This window comes from Sinocyclocheilus rhinocerous, unplaced genomic scaffold, assembly GCF_001515625.1.
Source record: "Sinocyclocheilus rhinocerous isolate Xijiao unplaced genomic scaffold, SAMN03320098_v1.1 scaffold1267, whole genome shotgun sequence".
Taxonomy (NCBI): domain Eukaryota; kingdom Metazoa; phylum Chordata; class Actinopteri; order Cypriniformes; family Cyprinidae; genus Sinocyclocheilus; species Sinocyclocheilus rhinocerous.
Genome location: NW_015661278.1, coordinates 1544 through 22109, shown reverse-complemented (window position 1 = coordinate 22109; position 20566 = coordinate 1544). Strand labels below are relative to the sequence as shown.

Sequence of the window (20566 nt, the reverse complement as noted above, 5' to 3'; positions counted from 1 at the left end):
ATCGTTCACTTGGTGAAAGTTAGTTGCCTTAGTTGCCAAGGCAATATTTCTAAAAACTTCTGTATATGTTTTTCATTAAATATGTACATTTTATTTGAGCTTCATTTCAGTTACTAAAACCAGTTTTTAATAGTTTTGGTTTTTAGGTAGAAATAACAACACTAATTTTGATTTTATATTATTTTTTCTTTTTATTTATTTTATTAATTTATTTATTTATTTGCTTGTTTGTTTGTTTGTATTAATTTTGTTTAGTTTGTTTTAGTAATGTTATAACATACTTTTGACATATAGAAATATTTCTATATACTTTATTTATTTTTACTTACCTTTTAGTTGTTTTAGTACTTCAGCTTTCTTGAATTATTTCAGCTAGTTAAGACAAGATTTCTGATAAGTTCTGAATAAGTTTTTCATCAAATATATTTATTTTATTTCAACTTCATTTCGATTACTAAAAATTCTTTTTGAAAAGTGTTGGTCTTAGTTAACAATAACAAAGCTGGTGTGCATTTTACATTATTTGTCAGATATTATATGATTTTTATTCTTTTTTTAAAAGTGCTTGAAAGTGGGTGTTCTTTGAGAAAGTCATTTCATCTCGAGGTTTGTCCTGGATTACGCTGGTCATTTGAAACGGTTCGAGATCCAGGTCAAGCCACAGCAGTCTGTTAGAGCCGGTCTTCAGCAGCGGCGACTGACATCCGGCTTATGGCTGTGAATAACAGTATTGGCCTTGAGTCCTGCAACTAAACCTGGCTTTACTTTATCGGATCTGTTCACTTTTATCTCTTTGAGCTTGTCCTGTCAGCAGCACTTTAATTTAAGGTGAGCTCTGAGCTGAGAGCAACCTGAAAAAAAAAAAAGACTATTGCAACCCAGTGAAGCTATACTGGTTTATTCAGACGATTAAGACGATTAACCGTTATAGATTTTACATGTTTTAAAATAACTAACGAAACATTGGAAAGAGATTATTATTATTATTATTATTATTATTATTATTATTATTATTTTGTAAGGCTTGTTTTTAGTCATGAATTGAGGTGCTTAACCTTTAATTGTGACAAAATCACTGTGCTTTTTTTGGTAAACAACAACAGTATACAATATACATATGTTCAATACATAATAATAATTTTAACATCAACTAACTATTATTATTATTATTATTAAGTAAAATATTATATTAATATTATTACATTAAAGGGGTCATGACATGGGTTTTTTGGTTTGTTTTATTATGTTCCCTTAAGTGCAATTATAATATTACTATAGCTTTTTGGACGAAAAACGTAAAAAATTTAGTGATTTATGACATATTTCCACCCTGTTTCTCATCCTCTGACTCAAACAGTCGGTTTTTGGGGGTTTTCCCCTTTAAGAGTTGAGTGTAACCGCCCACTTTTATGATTGGCTAACGTCTTTTAACACGGGGCCTGAACATGACGGACTCTGAAAACATTATGCAAGTAAACCAAGTAAAAACACTGTGATTATTCATTATGAATTAAACTGCAATTAACATTTTAAAAAGTCGTTTTTACATGAAATACGTTACTTACAGTTTGCGGCGTCGTTGTATCCAGGATCGGCACATCTGCCTGGCATCGCAATATTATTGTAAACCGCTAGTCCTTCAGACCCACTCGCTGCACGACTGAACACCTGACAGCGATGCGATGATGCAAAATTAGGCGTCGTTGTCTTGCGCTGGAGGCGGTCATATGCAAACGACTGTGCCCAGGTGACGTCAGCTTGCCCCATAGGATCCACAACGAGCCGTATTTGGAGCTTGATTAAATAAATGCTTCGTTTATAATGGGGAGGACGTCTTAAGCTATGAAACTTGCAGGATGTTTTAATGGTACAAAGACCTCTTATATGCCAGAAGATCAAGGCAAATTTGGTTTCTCATGTCATCAAATTTTTTTTATATTTTTGTTTGGTTTTCATTTATTATTTGCTGTTTTTGATTCAGTTATTTTAATACTTCAACTTTCACTTATTTATTTGAGTTTACATTATTATTAGTAGTATTATTATTAAATCAGTTAATTTTACTACTACTACTATTAATAGCATTTAATCATTCATTATATTTATTATTATTATTATTTTAATTATTAATAAAATTTTACTACTACTACTAACATTTAATCATGAATTATATTAATTAATTAATTATTATTATTATTATTATTATTTTAATACTTCAGTTTACACTTATTTATTTTAGTTAGCTGACAAAGCAACTTTTTTCATTTAAAACTTTCATCAAATATTTTTTATTTTATTTCAGCTTTATTTCAGTTACTGGAAATGATGAAAATGATGATGATATTTAAAAAAAATATATATTTTTTACTACTACTGCTAATAATAATAATAATAAAAATAAAAGTTTTAAGCCATTTAAGAGGATTTTTGAAATCTTAGAATTTACCACAGTTAAAGGGTTTTCTTTGGCACGACTTCAATCATTTTTTTAAATTAATTTAAAAAAAGGAATTATTATTATTATTATTATTATTATTATTATTATTACTGCAGCTTTCACACATTTTACCATGTTTAAAACATTTCACAGTATCCTACAGCTGTTGTTTTCCCCTTCAGCGTCAGCACAGAAACACACAGAGCTTGCAAAGCAAAGTTCACGTGTTTGCAAATATGATCTAATGTAGAGCTTGAATGCACTGTACAGTAAATCACTTTAAATTCAAGCATCTTCCACACGTACATACAAATAAAGGCATTTGAATTCAGGGTTCAATAGAGTTTGTGTTTAAGTAACAGGAATGTGAGTTTTGAAACTGCCTAAAGGGATATTTTAAGACTGTAATTAGTGACTGAGATCTGCAGAGGTTTAACAATGATGCATACCAACACACTTTAAAACATCTTGACTCAGAAGAACGCCAGCGTTTGTGAGCAGCGTCTTACAAAAGACAAAGAGAGACGTAAACAAGGGCTGGATTACATTTCCGAGATTTCACGGCATGCTGTATAGGGAAAATACAGTCTGTATCCGCTTTGCTGATTCATGCCGCATACATTGTCAGCATGCATTGTGTACTTTCCGAGGCGTGTTGGGGTTGAAACCCATGGCTAAGAGGGATTTAATTATAATTGGTGTCTGCAGGGCCTGTCCATGTCAATTTACCGCGACTCCTGCCACTTGGTGGCATGCTTCTGGAAGATCCTGATTGGTCAGTTAACATTAGTTGACAGATCAATTAAATCGCATTAACTCAAATCGAAAGGCCGGAAAGGTTCAGATTTTGGACTTCCTTTCAAGGTGTAGTGGTTTAATCTGATGGTACAGTACATCAGGAAATTACTTATCCATCATGCCATGAAGTTTCCTCAGTGACACTCGTAGCAAGTGTGTTTTAGTTGTGTCAGTGTATAAAATTGTTGTAATCTAACTGAATTTAGTACGGTGTTACTAATTTCTATTCAATTGAATTTTGGGTAACACTTTAGAATAGGGAACACTTATTCACTATTAACTACGACTTTTCCCTCAATAAATTCCTAATTTGCTGCTTATTAATAGTTAGTAAGTTAGTTGTTAAGTTTAGGTAGGTAGAATTAGGGATGTAGAATAAGGTCATGTAGAATAAGGCATTAATTTGTGCTTAATTAGTACTAATAAATGGCTAAAATTCTAGTAATATGCATGCTAATAAGCAACTAGTTAAGAGACTTTAAAATAAAGTGTTACCGAATTTTGTTTTTGGGATTGAATTTGTTATTCATATTGAATTGCTGAATTTGTAAAATGGTCAAGAGGAATCATGTACTCCAGAGTTTGTTTGAATCATTCTAATGAATCAGTCACTGAATCTGTCTGTGTCACTGTTCTTTCTCATGATTCACACAAACCGATTTGCAAAACAAAGATAAAAATATCATATTTTATGATAAAGAAATCCTGTTTTTACTAAGTTGTAAATTTGTAGTCTGAAGTTATGTAATGAGGTAAAAAGGCGGGGAAATGTTAAATAAAAGGTTGACTGAAAATAATCATATCACAAGGCCGTTATTGTCTGATTCATGAACAAACGACTCTTATTAGCTGCTGCTTTGAATCAGTCCTTCAAAGAGATTCAGATGAGTTAGTTTGAATCATTTTAAGTTTGAATCAGTCACTGAATCTGTCAGTGTCATTGTTCTTTTTCATGATTCACATTAAATGATTTACAAAACAAAGATAAAGAAATCATATTTTATAATAAATAAATCTTGCAATGTAAAGAAAGAAGTCTTAATGCAATTAGTTAAAAAGGCAGAAAATGTTAAATAAAACGTTGACTGAAAAGAATCGTATCACAAGGCCGTTAAAGTCTGATTCATGAACAAATGACTGTTATTAGCTGCTGCTTTGAATCAGTCATTCAAAGAGATTCATATTAGTTAGTCAGTTTGAATCGTTTTAAGTTTGAATCAGTCACTGAATCTGTCAGTGTCATGATTTGCAAAACAAAGATAAAGAAATAATATTTTATACAAAAATTAATCTTTTTTTACCCGAGTTGTAAATTTGCAGTCAGAATTAATGTAATGAGTTAAAAACACAGGAGAATGCCAAATAAAACACTGACAGAAAATAATGATGTGAATGATGTTCTTTCTCATGATTCGCACAAACTGATTCACAAAACAAAGATATAAAAAAAATCATATTTTATAATAAAGAAATCTTGCAATGTAAAAAAAGAAGTCTTAATGCAGTGAGTTAAAAAGGCGGCAGAATGATAAATGAAATGCTGACTGAAAAGAAACATACTGCGAGACCAGTCAAGTCTGATTCATGAACAAATGACTCATATTAGCTGCTACTTTTAATCAGGCCATCAAACAGATTCATATACACTTGAGTTAGTCAGTTTGAATCAATCTAAGGAATTAGCCACTGAATCTGTCAGATTCACCATTCTTTTTCATGATTCCCATGAACTGATTTGAAAATCCTTAGGAATTCAAGGGTGAATTTTGTGAGTAAAACAGTGTGTTGGAAACCTAGACAGCATTAGCATTTGAGCATGTGTTCTTGCACTTGTGTAACAAAGCGCATTTGAAAATCAATAAACAACCGCCATTCTGACATTCATTCTGCTCCATGGAATTCATCTATCTCAGAATGACAGAACAGTATGAGCTTCCCCAGTGAATATTCCAGATAATGGGGAAAATTCCCATGGCTAAGTACACTGTGCAGTGAACAGGAACACAAGAGCACGGCTGTGGGATTTCAGCGAGACAAACGGGGAGCGATGCCAAGTTCAGCACCTCTCTTTCCAGAAAAGCCAGCGTATTGAAGCAACTGCCATGGGTTTACATCATTTGTCTGTCCTTTTTTTTATCACAATTCCAATCTTCTGATGCCACGCTCATAAAAGCTCCTCTCCAGGGCAGCGGGCACAGACTCAGATATCGACGCTGACCGTCTCATAAATCACCAGAGAGATTTGGAGTCGTCACCAACCTGCAAACTATAATAAGAGGAAGCTGTATTTCACTTTCGCTTACATCTTTACCAAACAGCACTGAATTTTGTTGTTCCTAAGCTTGTCTGTCGTGTAGAATCTTTATATATCTAATGGGCGAATGTCTTGAAAATAGGCTGGTATAAGAGAGTGACATATTCCATTACTATCTGGTTCAAAACCTGCAGAACTGTTGATGGCTTTAGACTAATCCTAACACTTTTCCTTGGCACTGCTGTTCAGGACTTTCCTATGTGATATTCATCACACTTGTGCAGGAAAGAAATCGTAAAGGGGTCTTGAATAGGCAACGACCCAATTTATAAATATAAAACTCCTTGTGACATTCTGGAAAGGTTGGTTTAGGGTTATAAAAATAGAATTAGAGAATGTTCTGTGTAGGTTATGCTTAGGTTGTCATGAAAATAAATCCCCTTCAAAGTTCTATGAAAGGTTACTTTATAATTATAGAAATTAAACCTAAAAAAAAAAAAAAAACAGAGGATGTTCTGTATATATTATCATTAAGTTTTCTCCAAAAATAGAATAGAATAAAATAAAATCAATCAATCGGTACAACCTCTAAAAAATTTCTAAAAATAACTATTAAAAACATTATGTATAGGCTCTCTTTAGTTTGTAAATAAATAAATAAAACAAACAAACAAACAACCCTCCCCGCAAGATTAATTTATGGTTAGAAAAATGTAAAACATTAGAAAATGTTCTGCATAGGCTCTCTTTAGCTTGTCACGAATAAATAAACAAATAAACACAAAAATAAATAAACACTAAATAAATAAATAAACACACACACACACACACACACACACACACACAAATAAATAAATAAATAAATAAATAAAATAATAAATAAATAAATAAATAAGGGAAAGTTAGATTTGAATGTAAGAATGGATGGATGGATGGATGGATGGGTGCATACATGAATTAATAAATAAACAAACAAACACCACACCAAAATGTTCTGTGAGGGTTTATGATTATAAAAATAAACCCCCAAAAATAACCATTAGAGAACATTATTTGTAGGTTGTCTTTACAGTAGATCACAAAAAACTCCCAGCAACGTTCTAGAAAAGTTAGTTTTGGTTACAAAAAGTGAACGTTCCTAGAATGTTATTATTTAGTTCCAAACACAACCAAACGGGAACTTTATGCTAACGTTAGGGGAAAGTTCTTCTTTTTTTTTTTTTTCTGCTGTCACCGGCTTCGCTCATGGATCTCTTTCTGTTCTTTCTGTAGGTGGAATCTGCATCGCTCAGTCCCTGAAGATCCCTCACGACCACAAGCAGGCTGATTTTGACAAGATTATCCGACAGCTGCTGGAGACCCGTCATGCCCGGGCGGTCATTATTTTCGCTTACGACGAAGACATTCGGTAAGCTGTTGACAACATTGCCAGGAGAGGAAGAGGAAGTGGAAATCGCAAGATAGAGCTACGATAAATTTCATTTTCAAGCAATTAATTGCTCCCTTTTGAGCTCCAAAAATAACAACCGTTCTAACAGTTCTCGATGACAACAAGTCAATACTCTTACTGGCCTGCACGCTATTACTTAGATAAAACTCAAGGGTGCACTTGAGGGGTTTATATCTTGTTTGCTGGATAAGCTCAGCCACTTGGGGTATTGATTAATGACATCAACATGTCATCATTCAAGCAAACCCATTGAAAATTGCTTTTTTGTATTTCATACACAATGACGATTCAATCTGGATGCTATTACAGTCGGTGGCCCACATCTCCTGCTCTGTTGAAGAGTCACAGAGGGCCTCAATGTCACAGTAATGGTTTCCTGTATGGGAATGTTCGCAGGGGGATCCTTAACGCCAGCAAAAGAGCCGATCAAGTGGGCCATTTCCTATGGATCGGGTCAGATAGCTGGGGAGCCAAGAACAGCCCTATTCAAGGCCTCGAGGACGCCGCTATTGGTGCCGTCACCATCCTGCCAAAAAGAGCCACTATTACAGGTAAGATTGATGGGTTTTTGGGGACGATTATGCTAAGGATATTTAGGGAACACCAGGATCTCTCAGTGTTTTTTCAAAATTTCTTGAGAAGCTGTGCTGTACATTTAGGGGTGTTTCATCAACTACAAGCTCTTTGTGTTGATTTTAATGAAGACTAACAGCTTTTTACTGCCCTTTTTTTTGTTATGCACTACCATTCAGAAGTTTGGGGTCGGTAAGAATGTTGAATGGTTTTGAAAGAAGTCTCCTCTGCTCACCAAGACTGTATTTATTTGATCAAAAATACAGTAACATATTGTGAAATATTATTTTAATTTACACTAGATGGCACAAAAACGTGGCGTAGCACTTTCCAAAACATCCGGTTTTGAAGATGCACGTGTATTTTTGTCGGATCCTTGACGCGATTGCGCGCAGCAGCGCAAAGTTAATTCTGTGCTTACTTGATCTAATATTTTATGTTTTTTAAAATGTTGTAGATTGAAGTAGCAAATAAGAATCACTAAAATTAATACATGTATTTTGAGACAGAGGTCTTCTTTATGATTTTCAGTTTTGTTTAAGATGATTAAAGGAACAGTTTTTAAATAATGAAAGAATATGTAAAAGTATGGTATTTGGGGTAAAAAGCGCCCCTGCTGTTGGGGCTAAAGGCGCACAGTAATTAACATGATAATTAATAGATGGCAGACTTTTCCATTTGTTGACGTGACATGGTTAGATTCAGATGGTAAATATCATATATTATGTTGGGTGTCTATATTAGAGATAATCACCATGTTTAGAATGAAACCATCATATTTAAAAACATGATATTAATCATAACATTTAATAAAATACCATTGGTTGTTACTACTAAATATATATTCAATTATTATTGGATCTCCTTCAGTGCTTTCAGAATCTTTACTTATTAAAATAATTTTGTTTCTGTATTTTTAAATATATTTTTATATTAACATATTTTAATGACAGTATTTTATTGAAATATTTTAGTTTTCTTCAAAATAAGCAGAAAATAGTACAACTTTGTATTAACTAAGTATTAACTTAAAGGGTTAGTTCACCCAAAAATAAAAATTAGGCTGTGTTTCACTCTATTTCTGCATATTTACATTTTAGGCACAGTGAATGGCACATTTTTTCTTAAGGTGTGCCTTTAGCCCTGTTGTACCCCATATATATTCCTGTGATCAAAGCTGAATTTTCAGCATCATTACTCCAGTCTTAAGTGTCAAATGATTTTTCAGAAATAATTCTAATGTGCTGATTTGCTGCACAATAAGCATTTCTTATTATTACCAGATCAATTTAATGCATCCTCGATTAATGAAAGTATTGATTATTGATTAATTTTTTTAAAACAACAACAACAAAAACATCTTATGGGCCCCCAAGCTTTGTTACCATAGTACTTTAATGTTCTATTAAAACTTATTCATCATTCATTCATTCATTCATCCATTCATTCATTCATTCGTTTCATTATTTTATTTTATTTAACTGAGCACAACAGTGTCCAAAAGCTTCCAAGCCGATTCGTTTTGTTCACTGGAGATTGTGAACCCAGCCAGAGGCCTGGACACGGACTGACCCAGCTGGCACGCTTCTCCATCCAGCCCCGCCATGGGGTTGATCTGAGTGCCAGATTAATAAATGAAAGGCCCTGTGGTGTTATATTTTGTGGCAGACATAAACTAATGAATGATATAAAAGAGCCCTTTGGATGGAAGGGGCATGTTTGGTGCAACAGAGAGATGGATCCTCTGTGGAGAGAAAGGCCTTGAGGTCTTCGACTCTCTATGACAAAGAAGCTTCCTTTTGTTGTCACATTAAATGAATAATTCAGCCATAAAGGAAAACTCTTTTGTTTCTTAGTGGCATTGACATTAATCCATTTTGTGTGTGTGTGTGTGTGTCAGAACCATGAATAAGATTTGTCAGATTATTTGCAAATAGTATCTTAAAATTCAGCCTTTTTATTAATTCAAAGCTATCATGAGACTTCACAACACTTGTGTGTAGTGTGTTCTTACCTAAAACTAACACTAAAACTGTTAAAAAACAATAATAATAATATGAAATAAAATAAAGTAACATGAAATAAAATGTAAAATAAACACTGGAAAAAAAAAAAAAAAAACATACAAAATCAGTGTTGTTGGTTGGTTGATATACTATTATATTTTTCTTAATATTTTGAACAAATATTAATTATTAACTCATTTTAAACACATATTAGTTATTTTGTTGTCTTTTTTTTTTTACCATTTTTGTATTAGTTTTTTTACTCTCTCTCTCTCTCTCTCTCTTTCTTAAGCTTTGGTGGATTTAGTTTGAGTTATTTTAGAAATTCAACTTGAACTAAATGAAATAATGCCTTGGCAACAAGCTGAAATTAAGTTTTATTTTCAGTTAATGTTCCTTTATTTCAAGTATTGAAAATGTTTTTGATATACAGTATGTACTATTAGCTAACAATATAAACATATTAATAATACTATATACATAATAATGTTTTGTGTGTGTGTGTGTGTGTGTGTGTGTTTGCCCTTATATGGAAATTAGGAGCATGCATATTCTACAAAATATCTAAGAACCTAAGTAAATGATGACAGGATGTACATTTGAGTTAGGTACTTAACGTTATATAAAATCATATGCAGAGGTTATGTGTTTGAACAGAAATGCCGATATATATATATTAGGGCTGGGCAAGTTAACTCGTTATTATCCGTGCACTGGGGTGTCAAACGCACTAGGGCACGGTTAAGATTGCCTAGTGTGAGTACACCCTAATTATTCTCCCGCATCCCGCACACACGAGTGTCTACCCACCCGCACCCCCATCAAGTGTTGTCCCATGCCGCACTCTGCTGCGTTGGTCCCCACGATCGTGCAGGTCTCTAAGGTGTCTGTTAAAATGTTATGATCGAGGCTCTAGACTCTGAGCATAACTTGTTTTTCTATAACAAACGATAAAATATTTTCTATAAAAACGTTAAAGCCCTGGCAGTGGCAAATAGCTTGTTTTATATTTAATTTGATTACATTAATGTTATAAGTTGAGATTTACAATAAATATTTTAACTGCTACTATGTAAAAGGAATACTGCTGTAAAAAGCACCTTATTTGTTTAAAGTGTTTGCAAACCAAATGCTATTGCACTTTTGTTTATATAGCAGTACTTTTAAATGAAAAAAGTGCACAATACACTACTTTTGAATGCATTATTGAATTTTGTGCATAACACGATTAATCACGATTATTCACAGACAATCATGCGATTAATCACGATGAAACATTTTAATTGTTGCCCAGCACTTATATATATATATATATATATATATATATACACACACACAGACAGTATGTATGTATGTATGTATGTATGTATGTGTGTGTGTGTGTGTTCTCAACAATTTCCACCTTCCCATGTGTTTAAACAAGTGGAAAATGTTATCCTTGATAATTCCATATTTACATCTTCACTCCGCCTGCCAGCTAATCCGTGCGATGCAACGCTGCAAATCTAAATCGTGTCACACAGTGCAGTGCATTTTCCAGGTTTCCACGGGGTTATGATAGCATCTCTCAGCTTGCGCTTGTTTGCGCTATTTGCCATTTGCTGATAAGTGCGTCGAGCGGTGCTTTGCCGGGTCGAGCAATTGCCCCTGCATTTCACAGCACTGATGGAACAATTTGAAATGCACTCGTCAGGGAAAGCATCACACTTACAGCTTTATTGTGCTCTTTGAAAAAGACCTGTGAAAACAATTGAATGTAGTGTTGCCATGAGCTTGCAGTCTTATAGGGAGTTTGTTTTTCCACAGGCACCTCCTGAGAAACTCTCAACTCCATCCTTTTCATTTACCTTTCCCTTTTTGAAGTCAAACGATGTTGTCTTTCTGGATCGACATGAAGCTGGAAGCGATTCAGATGGTTGTCTTTGATCTGATGTATGCGAGTGTTGTTGTACAGATACACAACCTGATTATCTGAAGTGTCGTGTTTTTATTTATGACACACAGTAGACTAATCATGCCGCCCTGACAAAACAATCTAGGCCCACTTCTAAAAATGTATATTTTTGAGAATTTATTTTAACTTTGCCATGTTGTGATGACAAAAAGAATGTAGCTAGTCATGGAAAGCAGTGAGTTTAAGACCAAGAAGAAGCTTCTGCCATCCAGTTGCATCAGCAGTGGACTGAATGAACGTACGTGCAAGCGATAAGCGGTAATCCTCCTATAGCTAACACCCACTTTACTGCCATTCAACAAATCACTACTGGGCAAAAGTTACATCACCTGTTTAATATTCATGAGCCAAGCTGGTTTAAAATGTGTCGCCACCACTTTTCAGTTTATTTCAGTGTCCCTTAGTTTAACCCTCATGTTTTCATGTTCTGTTGAGATTGCCTGGTTGTTTAGGGAAAATGATGTGGGGAAGGAAGGGAGGGAGGGAGGAAGTAAATCTAAATAAATCTACTATATAATTTATCATCAATATAAATCTAAATAAATCAATGTACTACTTCACTTTACCTTCCCTTTTTATATGTATTTATATGTGAACTGAATATTTATAAAATATGTAAATATTTATAACCAAAACTATTAAATTGTTTTCATTAATTGAAATAAAGCTAATAAATATAGAATACAATATAAATAAAATATGTAACGTGTTGCGTTTATAATTTTGTTCAGTGTATATATATATATATATATATATCTGAGCTACTGTCAAACTACTGAAAAATGTAGTTACGTTAGTAGAGTCGTTACTTGTAGCTAGATACTCCCCAACACTGATCTTGTAAGATAAGACGCTGGCGCTGTTTCAGTCTATTGCAAGTTCACAAAATAGAATGTAGCTATTGTCGCGCTACATAGAAACTTAGCTACTGGAAAAGCTACATTGTTTTAAAAGTAGCTGAGCTACTATCAAGCTACTACTACTGAAAAATGTAGTTACGTTAGTAGAGTCATTACTTGTAGCTAGATATTCCCCAACACTGCAAACTGTGTTCCGTATGGCTTTCATACCAAACGCTGCTTTGATGCCTTAAATACGGGACAATTCCTTATTATACAGAATGGTTGGCAACCCTAGGCGTGGCGTGGTGTAAATACTTGACAAATGTGTTCACAACCATTTTGTATGTAATAACTATGTTATTGAACTTTAATATATAAAGTTTGAAAAAACGCATACAGTGGATGTCGACTGTAGAAAGCAAAAGCTGAATCCCGGACATTTTGGGGGATGTAGAAATCCCGGCCGGACGCATTTTTTTAGGTCCAAAAAGAGGACATGTCCAGGAAAAAGAGGACGTATGGTCACCCTAGCTATATTGCTGCTCCTTGTTTTTTGTTTTTTTGTTTTTTTTGTCAAAAATGAGTTATTGATATTTTTGGGACATTGAAGACCTTTATCATGTGTGATAAACATTTTTATTTTATTTTTTTCGGGAAAATAATGGGTTATCTTAACAGTAACTTCGAAAAGTCCAGCAGAAACCAAGGCAGAACACCGTATGACACCAGTTACCGCTCTTTGACTTTGTTACGTCCCAGTACGTATCCTTGTGAAGGTGTTGTGTATGTCTGTTGTGTCTTTCTGTTTCGTTTCTGCTAGGTGGATTTGCTTGTGCTCTGCCATAAAAGCCGTCCAGTTTTGCAGTGCTGCAGAGGCGGGAGTTTTCCCCTCCGTCTCTCTTGCGAAGAGTCCCTTTCTCCTGTTGCAGACGTGTGGTTTATTTCTCCCTATTTATATATTACAGGTCTGTGAGTTTTGTGCAAGTGAGGAGATGTTGTTTTTGACTGTTAAATTATTCTGTTTCATTTATTTAGCCCCTGAGTGCAGGCTAGTTGTTTCATATTTGGTTTAATTATTTCTTTCATATTTTATGTTTTAATTTAAAGGGGTGGTTCACTGTTTTTTTTTCTAGGCTTGACTGTGTTTATGGGGTGCAGTCTAACATGTGTTAATGCACAAAAGTTTTCACATAATTTACTTTATTCCACACCGCTCTGTCCCTTCTCTTAGAAACACGCTTCTCGTAGCTATGTGAAAATAAGTGTATAAATGGAACAGTTCATTGTTGGAGCTGAGTTGAATGAGAGAGAGAGAGATGCAGAGCGTGTGCAGAGAAAATGGATGTCGGGAAGAAATTAGCGCTGCAAGTTGTTTGCTCGATGAAAAATATTGCTCCATTTATTGTGTCCAAACTTTTCTTTAATCCATGTTGCTGCTGTTGTTTTTCTTCCGGTGACCTCAACTCATGCCTTGCTCTCTCATTGGCTGTAGCTCAACACAACACCTGACACCACGTGATGTAGAGTTGGCCGACCAGTCCAGATATTTGGCATGCTAGATATTTGTTTGCCATCGGCGAGGTGTCGGCGACGAGTCAGTGAGCCTCTTTGATGCGTCCTTGTGTAGTTCACACATAAAGATTACCGAGCGCCGATCACCTGCAGATTTTCCCCCGTTCACAGCCCGACCTGTCGGCGAGCTCGTTAACTTGCGAATCGGGCTTAAAATTCTGTCGTGTGAACTAGGCATTAGGGGGAACACGGTCTAGCGTGTCTTTTGCCTTTGTATGGCTGCTGTTCCATAAGTGCCACCTGCTGTTAGAGAATAAATTAGCAGTTTCATTCAGCCTGTCTGCTATTTTAGTTTTGTGCAGGAGTCTTATGTAGCATAATTTCACAAATCTAAAGTCAGACCATTCTGTTTTTGCTTTAAATCTCGAAATTATACAATTATACAACTGCTCAGGCTACATGTATTAAGCACAACTGTCTGTTCAAAATAAATGAAAAAAAAAAAAAACATTTCCTGTTGTACTGAACTCGTATGGAACCATGACCCCAAAACCGAGATACGTACCTATCCGTGACTTCTGTGTACCATTACAGCCCTACTACTAATATTCCACACCTGTGGTTCACAGACAGAAGCAATGTATCATGAACCTTGAAACCTCTTTTTTAATCCATCCTCATAAAATTTGTAAAAGTCGAACGGCTTGAGGTCTTTCAAACCTCAAACAGAACCTGAGGGTTAAATTAATTTCCCATCTTTACTAGAATTATTATGAATCCTTCATGGGCCAAAACAGCCCATATCTGTGCAGTGCAACAGGAGCTCATTCACCAGTCAGGTAACTCATGCTGAAATCTAGCTGGCAGCCTGTCAGCAAAGATATCTCTTCAGGAATAGCCCAAGCGCTCCAATGTGACGAGCACTTAGGGAATGGCCTAGAAATGCTAGAGTATGATGCAAGGATAATCATAGGAATGTCAGTCCTGCCATTTAGCTACTAGAATATAAAATGCTTTAAAGATGATTTTTTTCCGGTAGAAACCAGTGGTTCTTAACCGGTTTTGAGTCAGAACCCAAAATTACCTGGTGAACCTATACATTGGCAAACTAGTAACCCATATTTAAAGTAGGCTGGTGTGGATCCATCACGCAACCTGATGATATCTGGCTGTTTTGCTAGCTTCTACCAAATGAATCAATACATGAATGGATGGATGCATTTACACTAAAATTGCATGGAGTTTGATAGGACGCAGAACCTTTGATGTCTACAAGATATGTGAAATATTTGCTTCTCACTTTATAAGTCTGTTTATTTTGTATAAAGACCTGTACATGGGGAAATATATATATATATATATATATATTATAGCCATAAATTAAGAATTTGTTTCCACAACTTAATTATGTGTGGCCGTGTTATTAACTTGTTCCCTTGTCATGTTGTACTTATTAGTTCCTAAATTTTTGTTAAATCATGGCTAAGTTGTACTAATTCATACCCTTGATGTGACAACATTGTACTAATTAGTTCCACTGTTTTAGTTCAATCATGACCATTTTGCACTAATTTGTTCCATCGTTTTAGTAAATCGTGACCATGTTTTGCTAATTTGTTTCATAATTTTAGCAAATTTGTTCACTCGTTTTAGTAAATTGTGGTCACGGTTCACTAATTTATTCCATCGTTTTAGTAAATCGTCACGTTTCACTAATTCGTTCCCTCGTTTAAGTAAATCGTCATGTTTTAGTAAATCGTCACGTTTCACTAATTCGTTCCCTCATTTATTAAATCGTGGTCATGTTTCACTAATTTGTTCCCTCATTTTAGTAAATTTTGGTCACGTTTCACTAATTAATTCCCTCATCTTAGTAAATCGTCATGTTTCACTAATTCGTTCCCTTGTTTTAGTAAATCGTGGTCACGTTTCACTAATTTATTCCATTATTTTTGTAAATCGTGGTCACGTTTTACTACATTGTTTCCTTGTTTTAGTAAATTGTGGCCATGTTGCACTAATTCGTTCCCTCATTTATTAAATCGTGGTCATGTTTCACTAATTCGTTCCCTCATTTTAGTAAATTGTGGTCACGTTTCACTAATTCGTTCCCTAATTTTAGTAAATTGTGGCCATGTTGCACTAATTTGTTCCCTCATTTATTAAATCGTGGTCATGTTTCACTAATTCGTTCCCTCGTTTTAGTAAATTGTGGTCACGTTTCACTAATTTGTTCCCTCATTTTAGTAAATCGTCATGTTTCACTAATTAATTCCCTGGTTTAGTAAATTGTGGTCACGTTTCAGTAATTCATTCCCTCATTTTAGTAAATCATCATGTTTAACTAATTTGTTCCCTCGTTTTAGTAAATTGTGGTCACGTTTCATAATTCATTCCCTCATCTTAGTAAATCGTCATGTTTCACTAATTTGTTCCCTTGTAATAGTAAATCGAGGTCTCGTTTTACTACATTGTTTCCTTGTTTTAGTAAATTGTGGCCATGTTGCACTAATTCGTTCCCTCATTTATTAAATCGTGGTCATGTTTCACTAATTCGTTTCCTCATTTTAGTAAATTGTGGTCACATTTCACTAATTCGTTCCCTCATCTTAGTAAATTGTCATGTTTCACTAATTTGTTCCCTTGTTTTAGTAAATCGTGGTCACGTTTCACTAATTTATTCCATTATTTTTGTAAATCGCGGTCACGTTTTACTACATTGTTTCCTTGTTTTAGTAAATTGTGGCCATGTTGCACTAATTCGTTCCCTCATTTATTAAATCGTGGTCATGTTTCACTAATTCGTTCCCTCATTTTAGTAAATTGTGGTCACGTTTCACTAATTTATTCCATCATTTTTGTAAACCACTGTCACGTTTTACTACAGTATCCTTGTTTTAGTAAATTGTGCTTACGTTTTACTAATTCGTTCCCTCATTTTAGTAAATCATTATGTTTCACTAATTTGTTCCCTCGTTTTAGTAAAGTGTGGCCATGTTGCACTAATTCGTTCCCTCATTTTAGTAAATTGTGGTCACGTTTCACTAATTTATTCTATCGTTTTTGTAAATCGCGGACACATTTTACTACATTGTTTCCTTGTTTTAGTAAATTGTGGCCATGTTGCACTAATTAGTTCCCTCATTTTAGTAAATTGTGGTCACGTTTCACTAATTCGTTCCCTCATTTTAGTAAATCGTCATATTTCACTAATTCGTTCCCTCGTTTTAGTAAATTGTGGACATGTTGCACTAATTCGTTCCCTCATTTTAGTAAATTGTGGTCATGTTTCACAAATTTGTTCTCTCATTTTAGTAAATCACTAATTTTTCAATAAATCGTTCCCTCATTTTAGTAAATCGTGGCATTTTAGTAAAATGTGGCAATGATTTAAATAAAACAAGAACAAATTATTATAACCTGGCCACAATTTACAAAGCGGGCTCTGTAATTATCTATTGTAAAATATTTTGCCATCTTAAATATATGATTGTCAGGCTATCATTTGCATAATTATTATTATCAGAGTAAACCTGTAATGAATTGTTGAATCATGACTCAACCGCAAAACAATATTCACCTGACAAATCAAACTATTCAAACATCAAACTTTCTCCACCTGCTGTTACTCGGACATTAGCATATGAGCTAGGAGGAATCTGACATTTTTGGCCCAGTCTGTAATTGGATCAAACTGTGCAAAAAGCGGTTCCTCTCTGCCTTATCATATGGCATTTCAGTCTCTCGGTTTAGTTTTAATTTGGCCATTAGGCTCACAGCTGGTGCCCAGGCCTTTACTGTGACCGCCGACTGGGTTTGTTTGTTTGGGTGCTTATTGTGTTATGTAGTAGATGGCCCTCTAACAATAGGGAGCCTGGAATTGTCTCTCCAGGATTTCTGATTATGACCCTAAACTCAACAATGACAAGCCTTTCACCATCACCGCCATTACAAGAATGAGATTGAAAGTATTAGGACTGTTGCCATTTATGCTCACTTTGATAGGAAGCAATAATCATATATACTTTTTTTTCCCAAAATGGTGTGGATTTTGTTTCTTTAACAACATCATCATGAGATTGCTTGACAGGTCCCTCTTTGCTTCACGTGTTGACAAATGACATATATTGTTTTTTTTGTTATATTGTTTATATATTATTATATTGTTGTTTGCTCTTTTGTTGATTTTGATTGCTTCCATTGTCTTCATTTGTAAGTGGCTTTGGATAAAAGTGTCTGCTAAATGACTAAATGTAAATGTAAATATTGAAGCAGGAAATTTGGGTGGGACTTATTGATTAGCCCCTCCACTTTTCTGAATAGCTAATAGCCTTTAGTTTGCATCACAGCTATGGACTGTGATTTGCTACTTGCTGTTGCTTGTCAGAAAGAGGTGATATTGGGGGAAGGACATTCTCCTAAAGAGATGCATTTTGATTGGACAAAAATTTGGACACGCCCATGAGTGCATGATCACATCATCAGTAAGACAATTTAAATTAACAATTTAAAAAATGCTTTCTAGAACCTGTAAATAAAACAATTAATGGAGTTCATACAAGGACATACTATTTTAGTCTTTCTACTTAAAATTTAATGTTTTATTTAATGCATTACTTATGGTCTGTTTCCACCATGGAATTAAGTGAAAAGTGAAAGTGACATTAAAATAATTAATAAGTTATATTAATAATAATAATAATAATAATAAAATAACTTAGATAAATACAAAAAAATAAGTTAATAGAAGTAAATAAAATAAAAATGAGTTAACATAATAATAAAAATAATAATAATAATAAGGTAATTTACTTTTTATCTTACAAATCCGAGTTTATATCACACTTTTCAGACTTTTTTGCTTGCAATTCTGCATATAAATAAGTTCAGAATCGCGAGACATAAAAACTTCCAATTCTGAGAAGAAAAGTCAGAACTTTAAGATAAAAAGTTGCAATTACTTTATTTTTAATCAGTGCCTTGAATATTGGGGGCACCATTTATGTATGTATGTATGTATTAGGGGTGTAAATCGGATGGTTCGTCACGATACGATATCGATTCTCAAACCCAGCGATACGATATCTGCCGATACCTCAAACAATTCTACGATACGATTACGATTCGATTCGATTCGATACAGGAGTATATCGAACGATATTATGATATTATATATCTATTTTAAACAACCATCTACATTTTTATTAACTCACAAATGCAACCAAAAAATATAACATGAACATCTGAAATTTTCACATCAATTGGGACATTCACAACAAAAAAATAGGCCTACACATTTTTTTTAAAATAATAAAGAAAATAAACAATTGGAAAAAACTATTCTGGCTGCTACTATGGGCTCAGTGCTAAAAATATTTTCTACAGATAACCAAATTACAAGCAATAGCAGAAAATAAATACAATACAACAAAGACATAAGTTCGATAAACAGTGCTTTTCAGGTTTTTCAGCTCAGTCTAAAATACATTTTCAGTGAGCACTTTTTTTTTTCTTTGACAGCAATTGATTTTTTATTTGTTTTCTTTTAATTTAAGAACCAAAGCACGGATTTAATATACTGATACACATGCCTTTTCTTTCTCAACTGTTTATGTTAAGACATATTCCTAACCGACTGTGTTTACTAGGATATTCGCCAAAATGAGCATTTTGATGTAATTTTGTCTGTATTTATTCATCCATGCACAAAAAAGCGGAAGAGAGTTCAATTTAGTATTTGCATGATGTAGACGCCGCTGTCTGTGTGCGTGCGCGCGCTTCAGATGTGTGCGCAGAAAACTTCTCACACAGCGCTCGACTGTTTCGCAAACAATCCCGAGAGTCTTTTATGCTCACCTTGTGCCTTCGGGCAGTCCTTATATCGAGTCCTGATACGTGAGTTTGAACGAGAATGCACGCGTTGGCGGTAATGCATAGACGGACATTATGTGAAAATGTGGACAGTGCCAAAATAAAGGTGCCTATTTATACTACAGATAGATATTTTACGTGTGGCATCGATGCATCGAATCGTCAGACATCGTATCGATCTATCAATCCATATCGATGAATCGTTATACCCATAGTACGTAAGTATGTATTGATTTATTTATTTGCATAAAGAAAAAGAAAGGTGAAGGAAAATTCTAGGTCTAATTCTAGTTGGGAAGTAACTCTTTTGAACTATTTGCAAATAATATTTAAAAATATGCTTTTAATTGTGTGCCTAATTTGTCGAAAAAGCAAAATGTTTTGTCTCGTCACATTCAGTTAGGAATTACATTAATCATATTTTCAACTCAATGTGGTCATATTTGAGAAAAAAATTGAGTCTGGAAAAGTTGGACTCGATGTCCAACTGTCGAAGCTTAACTTCCTTATCGGCTTCAATTTCGAGCTTGCGGACGTGTAGACGCAGATATAGCTCTGCCTGGCGGACCTGTGCTCTCTCTCTCTCTCTCTGCATAGAGCCGTGTGATTCGCACTTTCAACTGTGCCTCCCCTGTTGATTTGGGAGTACCTAGTGAAAAAGGTTCAAAAGATGAAAGAGTTGCCCCAACTTTAGCCTCCGCCTCGGTTGCGGCTAACTCACCTTCCCTTCTACCTATTTTCACAACATCATGCTCCTCATCCATGGGCACCACCCTTCTGTCTACGTCTGGCAAGCTTAAAACTCCAAATTCGCTTAGGCGATCAATCAATTCCGCCTTAATTTTCTTTTTCAAAGATTGCTTTGGAAT

At 34.5% G+C, this 20566-nt stretch overlaps 1 protein-coding gene across 1 annotated transcript in view; it reads left to right on the top strand.

The window, feature by feature from the left end:
• Nucleotides 1-7490, top strand: part of LOC107726269 (metabotropic glutamate receptor 7-like) — a gene marked incomplete at its 3' end in the record, with an annotated part of 108100 nt that extends 100610 nt beyond the window's left edge. Inside the window, exons 3-4 of the mRNA XM_016535801.1 lie at nt 6762-6897; nt 7336-7490. Of these exons, the coding sequence (XP_016391287.1) occupies nt 6762-6897; nt 7336-7490 (291 nt within the window). The remainder of the gene's footprint in view (nt 1-6761; nt 6898-7335) is intronic.
• Between the last annotated feature and the right edge of the window lie 13076 nt (nt 7491-20566).